We start from the raw sequence: 12,178 nt of genomic DNA, 5'->3' as shown, positions 1-12,178 counted from the left end.
TATATATGCAGGTTTTGGTGTCTTCGGGTGTCTTCCCGTGTAAGAGTCGGGGTGTCTGTGCGACGTTTCGACGAGGTCTCACTCGTCATCTTCAGGCTGGTGCTTTCGGCTTCTTGTTACTGGAACAGAGCAGAATCTGGTGTTTGAGTTCCTATAAATACTGTTGAGGGGTGTGGTGTATAGCCTCCAACGTTCTGGGCAGAGAGGAAGTTCCTAGATTAGTGTGCCTTTTCTTCTTTTGTTCCTTAATTACTTGAGGGATATCTTGGGTGATTTCATGAGTGATATTCTGAATACCACTGCATTCCTGTACCCGTGAAAATCTACGAAAGCAAATATATATATATATATATATATATATATATATATATATATATATGCTTTCGTAGATTTTCACGGGTACAGGAATGCAGGTTTTGGTGTCTTCGGGTGTCTTCCCGTGTAAGAGTCGGGGTGTCTGTGCGACGTTTCGACGAGGTCTCACTCGTCATCTTCAGGCTGGTGCTTTCGGCTTCTTGTTACTGGAACAGAGCAGAATCTGGTGTTTGAGTTCCTATAAATACTGTTGAGGGGTGTGGTGTATAGCCTCCAACGTTCTGGGCAGAGAGGAAGTTCCTAGATTAGTGTGCCTTTTCTTCTTTTGTTCCTTAATTACTTGAGGGATATCTTGGGTGATTTCATGAGTGATATTCTGAATACCACTGCATTCCTGTACCCGTGAAAATCTACGAAAGCAAATATATATATATATATATATATATATATATATATATATATGCTTTCGTAGATTTTCACGGGTACAGGAATGCAGGTTTTGGTGTCTTCGGGTGTCTTCCCGTGTAAGAGTCGGGGTGTCTGTGCGACGTTTCGACGAGGTCTCACTCGTCATCTTCAGGCTGGTGCTTTCGGCTTCTTGTTACTGGAACAGAGCCAGTAACTGTTCCAGTAACAAGAAGCCGAAAGCACCAGCCTGAAGATGACGAGTGAGACCTCGTCGAAACGTCGCACAGACACCCCGACTCTTACACGGGAAGACACCCGAAGACACCAAAACCTGCATATATATATATATATATATATACCAGAGTGGCTGGGGAAGCCCAGCCAGATAGGTGGGGTATAAATAATAAATTACTATTAGTAAAGGGAGGTAAAGGGACCCCTGACCATTAGGTCCAGTCGTGACTGACTCTGGGGTTACAGCGCTCATCTCGCTTTATTGGCCGAGGGAGCCGGCGTGCGGCTTCCAAGTCATGTGGCCAGCATGACTAAGCCGCTTCTGGCAAACCAGAGCAGCACATGGAAACGCCGTTTACCTTCCCGCCGGAGCGGTACCTATTTATCTACTTGCACTTTGACGTGCTTTCGAACTGCTAGGTAGGCAGGAACTGGGACTGAGCAACGGGAGCTCACCCCATCGCGGGGATTCGAACCACCGACCTTCTGATCGGCAAGTCCTAGGCTCTGTGGTTTAACCCACATTATTATTATTATTATTATTATTATTATTATTATTATTACACTTGTTGCTGGCGTCCATCTGTTGTCTTGAGAGGCAATGAAGTGCACCTCCAGGGCTGAGCATGGAGGTCTTGGGTTGGGCTGCCCAGATGACAAGACCCCCTTCTCAGCCTTGCTGATGTGGTCCAAAGGAAAGCAGAGCAAGACGTTTGACGCCAGCTGGGCTGCAGCAGTTGCCAGAAGGAGCCGTACAAGGCGCCATCCAACCGCAAGGCACAGGAGGTTTAGGATCAGAGTTTTCCTCCTCCTTTCTGGGCTGCCTTCCCAAATTGAGAAGCCCCATCTGCCCCTCATTCCCCTTTACAACATTTGCAGAAATTGCCTTCTTGATCGTTGGACCCACTATTGGTCTCTCCTCTCAATTTGCCAGAGCCTGCCTTCGCTAACTCGCCAAAGGTTTTAGCTACCCTCACCTGGTTTAGCCAGCCACCCGAAGCCGTTTTCCAAGGTGTGGCTGCTGTCGCATGCTGACAGCTTCTAGGAGCCACAGGTGAGTGCAAGGTGGGGACCAAATGGGGCAAACTACCCCAGAAGAAGCATTACACCCCACCCCAACACAGCATATACCTCATTACGTAATATTACAGTCAAATCTCAGATCTTGAACACCTCCATTTTGGAACATTTCGGCTCCCAAACGCCAAAAAACGGGAAATAAATTGTTATGTACTGAGTTGAATAGGATCCAAAAGGCAGCAGTCTGCTTGGTCCTAGAACAATAAGGTCCAGAATGCAGCAGTCTGATTGGTCCACAACGGCCACCCAATCCAGCTCCAGGTGGAAGTGAATCCACAACCTGATTGGCCTACAGGCGAATCCCGGGATTAGCCAATCACGTGGGGCCCATTGTGTAAATAATGTATATAAAGCAGACATTCTGGGGGAACTTAGATTCCTCCTCACCACTATGAGCTGAATAAAGAGCATGAAATCCACTCTCGAGTATATTTCATAAATGCTCCAGTTTTCAAACGTTTTTTGGTAGCCGAACGTCCGACACAGCTTCCTCTGAGTGCAGGAAGCTCCTGCAACCAATTGGAAGCCGCACCTTGGTTGTTAAACATTTCGGATGCCGAACAGGCTTCCAAAATGGTTTATGTTCAACAACCAAGGTTTGACTGTATGTATAAAATATTACAGCGTTCACGCTGCGACTCACCTGTTCTTTGATACCAACCAAAGGGATGGACCCTGGTTTCTGTTTCTGCAGATGTGCAATCTGAAAGCTGCCAGTCGCTTCTTAGTTCCTCGCTGCATGTTTGGATTCCCAAACTGTTCAGAACCAAACACAAGACCTTGCCACCTGCAAGGGGAAGGAATATACATTTATGGCGGCTCTCTTTTCTACAGATGGGTGGAATTCAATGTGGCATTCTTACGATTGTTTCGACAGTGGAAGCATTTTTGCTTACCAAACGGAACTTTCTCCTATCTCCTCCCACCACTTGCAGTTCTGGGGGGTTGTCCGGACCTCCCCACAGCTGATTTGAGGGTGCACAGAGGCACAGGAAGGGACAGGGGAAAGCTTCATTGTGCTAAAAGGACTCATTGTGCTGGCTTCTGCTGTTTTCGGAGGAGGTCCAGAAATCAAGTTCAGAAAAAATAATGGGTGAGCATTTGTGAAATACTGACTATTTCAGAGGGATGTTTTATTAGCGTATTTCGAATTTACTGCCTCCCTCTGTGTCTTTCAGATGTGGGAGGTTGCACATGTAAATAAATCTGCATTACACGGCACTTCTGGCAGAAAGGCATCTGGCTCTGATTGGCTGAGCTGGTGTGGCAGGCTCAGAAGGTTTTGTCACTCGGGGAGGAAAACAGTTTGCAGCTCAGCTTCTGTGAGGGAAGGGGTAGTTGTCAGTTTGGTGGGGAATCCCACACAAGATGGCCAGGTCATCTTTTATTTTCCCTGTGAAATAAGATAACCCACTGCTTATAGGTTTGCAGTGACGCACACACACGCACACACACACACACACACCTGTTCCTTGGGAAGCATTTAAAAGTCCAAAGCCCAAGCAACAAGGATCAGCGTCACAGAGATGCTCACAGTCGAAAAACCTGCAGGAAAGACAGAAAGTATTTGAAACACAAAAACTGAGATCATTTCACAACTAAGTTGTGAGCTATGGTTCACTTCTGTACTTGACTAATAGCATGATCCAATGTATATTTACTGTGTCCAGTGGGCCTTACTCTAAGGAAAGGAGACATAGGATGCCTAAGGGGTGACAGGATGTCACTTTGAGCTGAGCGGTGAAAACTGAACTGCAGCTGGACTGTAGGTGGGGATAGACAATCTCCAGCATATTATTCCAGTGCTCAGAAGTCTGCACTGGCTTCATAATGGTTAGCGTGTTGGGCTAGGACCTGGGAGACCAGAGTTCGAATCCCCACTCAGCCATGAAGCTCATTAAAAGGTAAAGGTAAAGGTACCCCTGACCATTAGGTCCAGTCGTGACCGACTCTGGGGTTGCGGCGCTCATCTCGCTCCATGGCTGAGGGAGCCGGCATTTGTCCGCTGACAGCTTAAGGGTCATGTGGCCAGCATGACTAAGCCGCTTCTGGCGAACCAGAGCAGCGCACAGAAACGCCGATTACCTTCCCGCCGGAGCGGTTCCTATTTATCTACTTGCACTTTGACATGCTTTCGAACTGCTAGGTTGGCAGGAGCAGGGACCTAGCAACGGGAGCTCACTCCGTCGTGGGGATTCGAACCGCCGACCTGACGATCAGCAAGTCCTAGGCTCTGTGGTTTAACCCACAGCGCCACCCGCGTCCCCATGAAGCTCATTGGGTGACCTTAATCTCTCAGCCTAACTTACTTCACAGGGTTGTTGTGGGGAGATAGAGAAATAGATATATGATAGATAGATAGATGATAGATAGATAGATAGATAGATAGGTGATAGATAGATAGATAGATAGATAGATAGATAGATATAGATAGATAGATAGATAGATAGAATGATAGATAGATAGATAGATAGATAGATAGATGATATAGATTTTCACAGATTTATGCAAAAACGGGGGGAAAGAAACTTATGAATAAGCATGTGTAAAACTGACATGGAGTGGGAACAGAGTAATCCATCTGTGGTCTAGAAGACGCAGTTAATTTAAGCAGTAAGGAAGTAGGTCTACTGTAACACACACAGAAGTGGCTTCGTGCATGCAGGAGATACTCCATCTGGTCCTGGGAAGACCTCTGAGGCCTGTCTAGTCCTCTGATTTTAGCCTCCTACCTATACAGGACAAATCTTAAATTGCTCAGATGAAGTTGCAAAGAGCCTCGCATTCCAAAGCAAAGATGAAACAAGCATACCCATTCGATACTGTTTTTCCAGACACATCCATCTTGTTGCTCACAGAGTTTCCTGATACTCTACGGAATGGTATGCGGGTGTAAAAGTTCTTTATGGCACCTTCGAGAGAGACTGCAAAACAACAACATTCGCAATTTTAAAAATATTGAAAGCTCCTAGTTTGAAGCTTGCTCCAGTTCCCACTGGTCTCTTTGAGCAGGTACTTGCATTGTGCTACAGGGGCTGAAGCCACTGTAGGGGTTGTGTCTCACCCACAGCTAGGGGGACACGAACAGGCCTGAGCCATGTTGTGACCACTGGTTTTCCTCAACAGGAAAGCTTTCGCTTTAGGCTGGGACTTCCCTGGGCCGTTTCTGGCTTCAGCGTGTTCTGTGACTGGAGCAAACCAGCAATAAATCACACCGAGAAAGTTGGAGTTAACTCTTTAATAGCAGAACAGGATCTTCACAGGAATGTCAGGCCTAATGAGCACAGTAACTCATCTCTGGTAGGTCTTGCCCCCATGAAGCAACTGGCGTGTGACTAGAAGTCCCTGCCTCCCAGCAACTGTCCATGTCTCCTCCTCTCCAGAGTTTCCCCCCCAAGAAATCAGAGACTGCACCCGTGTGTCTGTCTTTGCTCCTCCCACTTCATGCCTTGCCTGGTCCTGGGAGACGAGGGTGGAGGGAAGCTTGTTGCAGCAGGAGGGGGAGACACCCTTGCCTCTTCACCAGCCAGATTCATCTCTGCCTTTTGGCCTCCCTCCTCCCCTGCTTCAGCTGCTGCCTCTGATTCTGAACTTCTGTCTGCCACAGAATCTCCCAGCTCACTAAGCCCTATTACCTCTTCAGCTTCCAACATCTCTTCCCAGTGTTCTCCCTCTAACCACTCATTGTCATCCCACCACCAATCCCCGGGCCCTAAGCCTTCTTCCCTTGGGGGTTCTCCAGCTGGTTCCTCCCACCATTCCTCTGTGTCCAACCAGTCCATGACCTTCTTACGCTTAGCTCTTCTTCCTGGCTCTGACCCTTGGGCCTGACCTCCTAGGCTCAGCAGCTGCCTACAGCTTCACCCTCAGATCCTTTCCTAGATACAATTCCTTACTATTCGTAAGATTCGTTCCTCTGCTGCAATACCTTTTTTTTTTTTTTTTGAAAGGCAAGGCGCAGATTCGCTCACACAGAGGGTATGGCGTGAATGTGAGAGAGACACCTGCTTTTAACTCACCTGCCTTCTGATACAAAAGGTGCGGCTTCCGAGGCAACACGATGTTGCAGTTCTCAGGGATGTTGTTAATGAAATTGTCACAAAATTGGGCTGCTGGATAGAGGATGCAGGGGAAGTATGTTCCAGTTGTGTCGTTGCGCATATCAACCAGCTGGCAGAACTCATCTTCTACACAACCTAGAAGAGATAAGGATCCCTCAGTAGGTTGTACTGAGAGCAGAGCCACTGAAAGAAATGGACCCAAGTTAGTCAATAGGAGTATAGCATCTAGATCAAGGGAAGTAATAGTGCCACTGTATTCTGCTCTGGTCAGACCTCACCTGGAGTACTGTGTCCAGTTCTGGGCACCACAATTCAAGAAGGACACTGACAAACTGGAACGTGTCCAGAGGAAGGCAACCAAAATGGTCAAAGGCCTGGAAACGATGCCTTATGAGGAACGGCTAAGGGAGCTGGGCATGTTTAGCCTGGAGAATAGGAGGTTAAGGGGTGATATGATAGCCATGTTCAAATATATAAAAGGATGTCACATAGAGAAGGGAGAAAGATTGTTTTCTGCTGCTCCAGAGAAGTGGACACGGAGCGATGGATCCAAACTACAAGAAAGAAGATTCCACCTAAACATTAGGAAGAACTTCCTGACAGTAAGAGCTGTTCGACAGTGGAATTTGCTGCCAAGGAGTGTGGTGGAGTCTCCTCCTTTGGAGGTCTTTAAGCAGAGGCTTGACAACCATATGTCAGGAGTGCTCTGATGGTGTTTCCTGCTTGGCAGGGGGTTGGACTCGATGGCCCTTGTGGTCTCTTCCAACTCTACGATTCTATGATTCTATGATTCTATGTCCATTAATTTCAATGGGTCTGCTCTGAGTATGGCTAAAATGGGACACAGCTCTTGGACATCCTATGCTCCACCTTTGCTACAACTCCCATATTCCTCATCCCACTGAGTCTTACTATCTCATAATGTAGAGGTCCCAAATTCTCAGTAGGTTCCCTTCCTCAAATTCAATGTCTTGCTGCTTTTCCTTCTCCCGTACCAACCAGGGAGAGAAAACATCTTCTTCTTTCTTTTTGGGGCAAAAGAAAGAACCTCTCAAAATTTCCACAATGGCTATTTTCTACCTCTACTCCTGGAAGCAGTATTGCCAGGAATCATAATATTATTAATAATAATTTATTACTTATACCCCACGCATCTGGCCGGGCCTCCCCAACCACAGAATATTAAAAACACGATAAAACTTCAAACATTAAAAGCTTCCCTAAACAGGGCTGCCTTCAGATGTCTTCTAAAAGTCTGGTAGTGGTTCTTTTCTTTGACATCTGGTGGGAGGGCATTCCACAGGGAAGGTGCCACTACCGAGAAGGCCCTCTGCCTGGTTCCCTGTAACCTCACTTCTCGCAGTGAGGGAACCGCCAGAAGGCCCTCGGAGCCTGGACCTCAGTGTGGAGAAATCACAAGAGGAGAAAAGCTCTGCTGCACTCGGGTTATGCTTGAGGGCTTCCTGCAGGCATCTAGATGGCCACTGTGAGAACAGGAGGCTGGACAAAGTGGGCCATTGTCCTGATCCATCAGGGCTCTTATGTTCTTAAGAAACAAAGGAGGAGGAGCTGGAAACAGCAACAGTTGAATGGTGCATTTCCCAAGAGCTCCCCAAAACATGAGGCCACCACTGAATATGTCGTTTGCGAATAACTAGCCCCATGATCTAAGATTTCTTACGTGCAAGACACCAGTGAAGAGCCTGCTCCGCTGAATATCTGGGCTTGAAGAGCCAGTACTCTTGGGACGGTAGGGAACGATTGTGGTTGATCAGGATTTGGCTGCTTTCCATCAGAGAAAAGTGTTCCCTTGCAGAAGCTAATGAGCCCAAAGAGAAAAAGCAAAAGAGATGCTTTAATGCAGCTAGTCAGGATTGATGGAAGTTGTATTTCAAAACACCTACAGTCCACCATATTAGTGGAAGCTGCTTTTAATCCAAGTACTAACTGGGCCTGACCCTGCTTAGCTTCTGAGATCAGACAGGATTGGACATGTTCAGGGTAGTATGGCAGTAGATAGGTGCTTTTATATACAGTATATAGCTATACGCAGTGCTTTTTCTGGAGGGACACAGGGGGGCGCATACCCCTAAACATTTTGTGAATCTTTGTACTTTTGTCCATTTACTGTATTTGTTTTTCCCAATTTGAACTATAAAATGGTGGTTTTCTTGAGTCAAAGTGAGAGCACCCCTAAATATTTTTTTTAGAAAAAAGCAGTGGCTATATATAGCTATATCTGTACCCCATCTTTCCATATTCTGTGCTCAAAGCAGCTAATAAGAATAAGTCACAGGAGTTACAATAAAACCACGCGTCTCAAATTTTCAGGGAAAGGAATTAGAAAGTATCCTGATAAAACTTTAAGAGAGTAAAACAATAGACCAAGTCAGAGAAATAATCAACCTTGCAGATCCAATGCTTGTTGGAACAGGAAAGTCTTCCCCCAGGGAGTTCTAGAATATTGACAACCTTGGGTATAACTGGACTAAGCACTAAGAAGAATGGTTAAAAAGCAGTTGCAGTGAGAACTGTGGAGGAGGCCTCCCTGGCAATATTGTGGCCATCTGCTATTTGCTGTGTGCCAACTCGAGGGAAGGTCTTCTCAGTGGTGGTGCCTCAGTTATGGAACTCAGTTCTTTCAAAAATATGGCTGGCACCGACTGTTTTGAACATATTTCTTTACTTATTTGTTGGGCATTAGTGTCTCAGCCTGGCTGCTGATGAGTTTGTCATTCACTGGTTCTCAAGAGTGGATTGGCACACTGATATTTTAGTATATGTTCTGAAATTGTTGTTAGAATTCCTGCTCCATGATGGCAGTCATGGGATTTTTGTCTATCACATGACAGTGTATGTTTTGACTCCACAGAGTGGGAAGTGATGGAGACAGGATGTTTGTGTTACTGTGTTCCGTGAAGTGGGACTATTCTCCTTTGCTCTTTTTCTCTTTGCTGTCTGATGCTAGAGAGAGAGGGAGCCATGTTGCAGTGCTCTGTGGGTGTTGATATGTAAATAAAGTAGATTAGCCAAAATGCTGAGTTGCTGAGGTCTATCATGCAAGCTGTGAAGACTCTGCGGATCCCTAAGTGTGCCGGTGTCTGTTGGCATCGGTCGCTGTGATGTTCAGGCTGAAGAAAGCTTTTGAAGCTCCTGAATGAAGGACCAGGAGGGAGAAAACATGCCAGTCGGGCATGTGTCTCTGCCAGGGTCCTACTCAAGTGTAGGCTGAACTCCTGACACTTGCAGGGGAAATGGGCCCATTTTATCCACTCCTGGTTAAATCCCGACCCCCAAAGCCAAACATTGAGATTAAGGTATATTATTTTGTAAAGTCTGGCGGTAACTCAAACACACAATCCATTTCCCTTGGTATACGTTGGCATACCTGAAAGCTGTGGCTCAGTTGGAGAGACAGCACCATCACATCTCACTCGGGTCATCATGTCGGAATCTAGAATGAGACAGGACTCAGCTTGAGACACTTTGGTGGTGCGATTGTCCTCCAAGACGTTACTGAGTTGATAGCCAAATGAGAACTGAGCATGCTCAGTGGTGGCGGAATGCCGGTTGTGTATTGGGGAGATGTGGGATGGGATGGCATACATTGGAGCTCGAATCTGGGACAGGAGCACCCCAGACGGCAATATTTTGTTGCGGGTCCCACGAATTGACCAAGTTCTAGCGGAATAAGCATATGCAATATTCCTTTCAGGCTATCAGAAAGAGAAAGAGGGGGATGGGCAGCAAACTGCTTACCTCTCCATAGATAAACACGCTGAAAGCTGGAGAAGGGACTGTTGGCTTTTTCTGTTGGCTCGGAAGCTGACGAAGGAAGGAAACACTATTTATTTCTGCTTACAACTATCACCTGTGTCTTAGTACTGGCCACAGGGGTCAAACAATTTCTGCACATCTTTAGTCCCCTCTTTGTAAAATAACAACAGTGGTACCTCCGGTTATGAACTTAATTCGTTCCGGAGGTCCATTCTTAACCCGAAACCGTTCTTAACTTGAGGCGCGCTTTCGCTAATGGGGCCTCCCACTGCCACCGTGCCACCAGAGGGTGACTTCCACTCTCATCCTGGGGCAAAGTTCACAACCGGGAGCATCTACTTCCAGGTTAGTGGAGCATGTTACCCTAAGCATTCATAAGGAGGACGGTACATAACCTGAGGTTCCCCTGTACCTACTTTGCATTCATCTTTATAGTATGATTTTATGTTGTGAACCGCCCTGAGATTGACGGGTATAGGGCAATATACAAATTTAATAAATAATAGTATATCACGGGTGAGGAACCTCAGGCCCAGAAGCCTCTCTATGTGACATTTGGGACTCCCCACAGGCCACACTCCTTTTTAGCATCCTTCTTGAGCATTTCTGCTGGAAGACATCCCTGGACTCTTGAGACTGCCTCCTCCTTGCCCGGATGGATGGCAGAGAATGGTGCACAAAAGTCTCCTGATGTACAAAGGCAAAATGTGCATTCATCCCTCCAACGCCGTTTGCCTCAGGCCCTGAACAACACTGTCATGTGGCCCCTGAAAAGTTGCCCAGAAGTGATGGTGGCTCTCGAGCTACAAATGGCTCCCCATACCCTGCCATACATGAACACTGCTTGAATAAGACAGAAGGAAATGCTCTCTGACTTCAGTCCCTTAGAGAAAGGAGGGATATATTATATTTACACTGCCCATTCCTACATCTGAGTAGCAAACAACAACGGTGCAGTATAAGATTGGCAAATACTTACACCCTGTGAGAACTTGGCCTCCCAAACTGAATGCATACTGCGTCTTCCCAGTATTGTACTTTACTTTTTGGCAGGAATCGCCTCGTTCACGCGTCGAGCTTGCATCCCAGCTATTAACGTTGCAGATTAATGTGTCTGGGTAGCTCATCAGGCCGCATATGATGCTACCTGGATAAAGCCAAGGAAAGAATTGCAAGTTTGCAGCTCCACCTCCTTGTTGAACAATCTTGGCCATTATACTTTTATTTTGACACTAGCGGCCCAGTCTTGGAAAAAGGTCCTGTTTATAAAGGTAAAGGTAAAGGGACCCCTGACCATTAGGTCCAGTCGTGACCAACTCTGGGGTTGCGGCGCTCATCTCGCTTTATTGGCTGAGGGATCCGGCGTTTGTCCGCAGACAGCTTCAGGGTCATGTGGCCAGCATGACTAAGCTGCTTCTGACGAACCAGAGCAGTGCACGGAAACGCTGTTTACCTTCCCGCCGGAGCGGTACCTATTTATCTACTTGCACTTTGATGTGCTTTCGAACTGCTAGGTTGGCAGGAGCAGGGACTGAGCAATGGGAGCTCACCCCGTCGCAGGGATTTGAACCGCCGACCTTCTGATTGGCAAATCCTAGGCTCTGTAGTTTAACCCACAGCGCCACCCACGTCCCTGTCCTGTTTATACATCACAGCAAACTGCTGCTCTTGGAGCCTGCTGTTTATCTTGCCCGGGAGCAAGTATAAAAATTATCCAAGTAAATAAAGATCAGACTCTGCTGGGATCGGGGACGGTTCCTTTATTTCCCCTATAATTCCTCCTGTTCCAATAACCAGGAGACCCTTTACACAGCTACACCCCCCTCCCTCCCAAAAAAGGTCGATTCCATGCCAAACATCATTTAATAACATTTAATAAATACAAGTTGCCATGAGTGAAGATTAATCACTTAAAACTTTAAAACCTGGCTCCAATTTGAGATGAGATCAACAAGACCAACCGTTTCTGCTTTGTTTTGGTTGGTTGTTTGTTTGTTTAAAAATGTTCTCATTAAGTGGGATAAATGGAAGGATGACCTTTGCCTTCCACATCTGTAGCCTGAGCAGAGTTACCTCCATCAAGTATGACCTGGCTCAAGATAAACCCATCACAGCAAGCATCTTGGCTGCAGGCCTGGCGGCAGAAGAGATGAACATCGGTCAAAGATGTACCAGCTGCTGAGAGGACCAGATTGCGGTACACGCCAGAAACAACATCCTGGAAATCAGTCCTCTCAAAAGTCTTGACTCCAGCTGTCGTGAACTCTTGTCCTGCGAGGAAAGAGGGGGGGGATAACATTTTA

At 46.7% G+C, this 12,178-nt stretch overlaps 1 protein-coding gene across 1 annotated transcript in view; it reads right to left on the bottom strand.

Moving 5' to 3' along the window:
- The window catches only part of TG (thyroglobulin), a 173,349-nt gene that overhangs the window by 105,627 nt on the left and 55,544 nt on the right, over nucleotides 1-12,178 (bottom strand). Inside the window, exons 26-34 of the mRNA XM_082236144.1 lie at nucleotides 11,949-12,146; nucleotides 10,855-11,022; nucleotides 9,858-9,923; nucleotides 9,487-9,552; nucleotides 7,780-7,917; nucleotides 6,057-6,233; nucleotides 4,850-4,961; nucleotides 3,503-3,582; nucleotides 2,681-2,824 (exon numbers count right to left, since the gene is read on the bottom strand). Coding sequence (XP_082092270.1) covers nucleotides 2,681-2,824; nucleotides 3,503-3,582; nucleotides 4,850-4,961; nucleotides 6,057-6,233; nucleotides 7,780-7,917; nucleotides 9,487-9,552; nucleotides 9,858-9,923; nucleotides 10,855-11,022; nucleotides 11,949-12,146 — 1,149 coding nt within the window. The remainder of the gene's footprint in view (nucleotides 1-2,680; nucleotides 2,825-3,502; nucleotides 3,583-4,849; nucleotides 4,962-6,056; nucleotides 6,234-7,779; nucleotides 7,918-9,486; nucleotides 9,553-9,857; nucleotides 9,924-10,854; nucleotides 11,023-11,948; nucleotides 12,147-12,178) is intronic.

Source organism: Podarcis vaucheri, assembly GCF_965113315.1.
Source record: "Podarcis vaucheri genome assembly, chromosome: 8".
Taxonomy (NCBI): domain Eukaryota; kingdom Metazoa; phylum Chordata; class Lepidosauria; order Squamata; family Lacertidae; genus Podarcis; species Podarcis vaucheri.
Note: the sequence above shows the minus strand (reverse complement) of the source record. Positions and strands in the feature narration are given on the sequence as shown.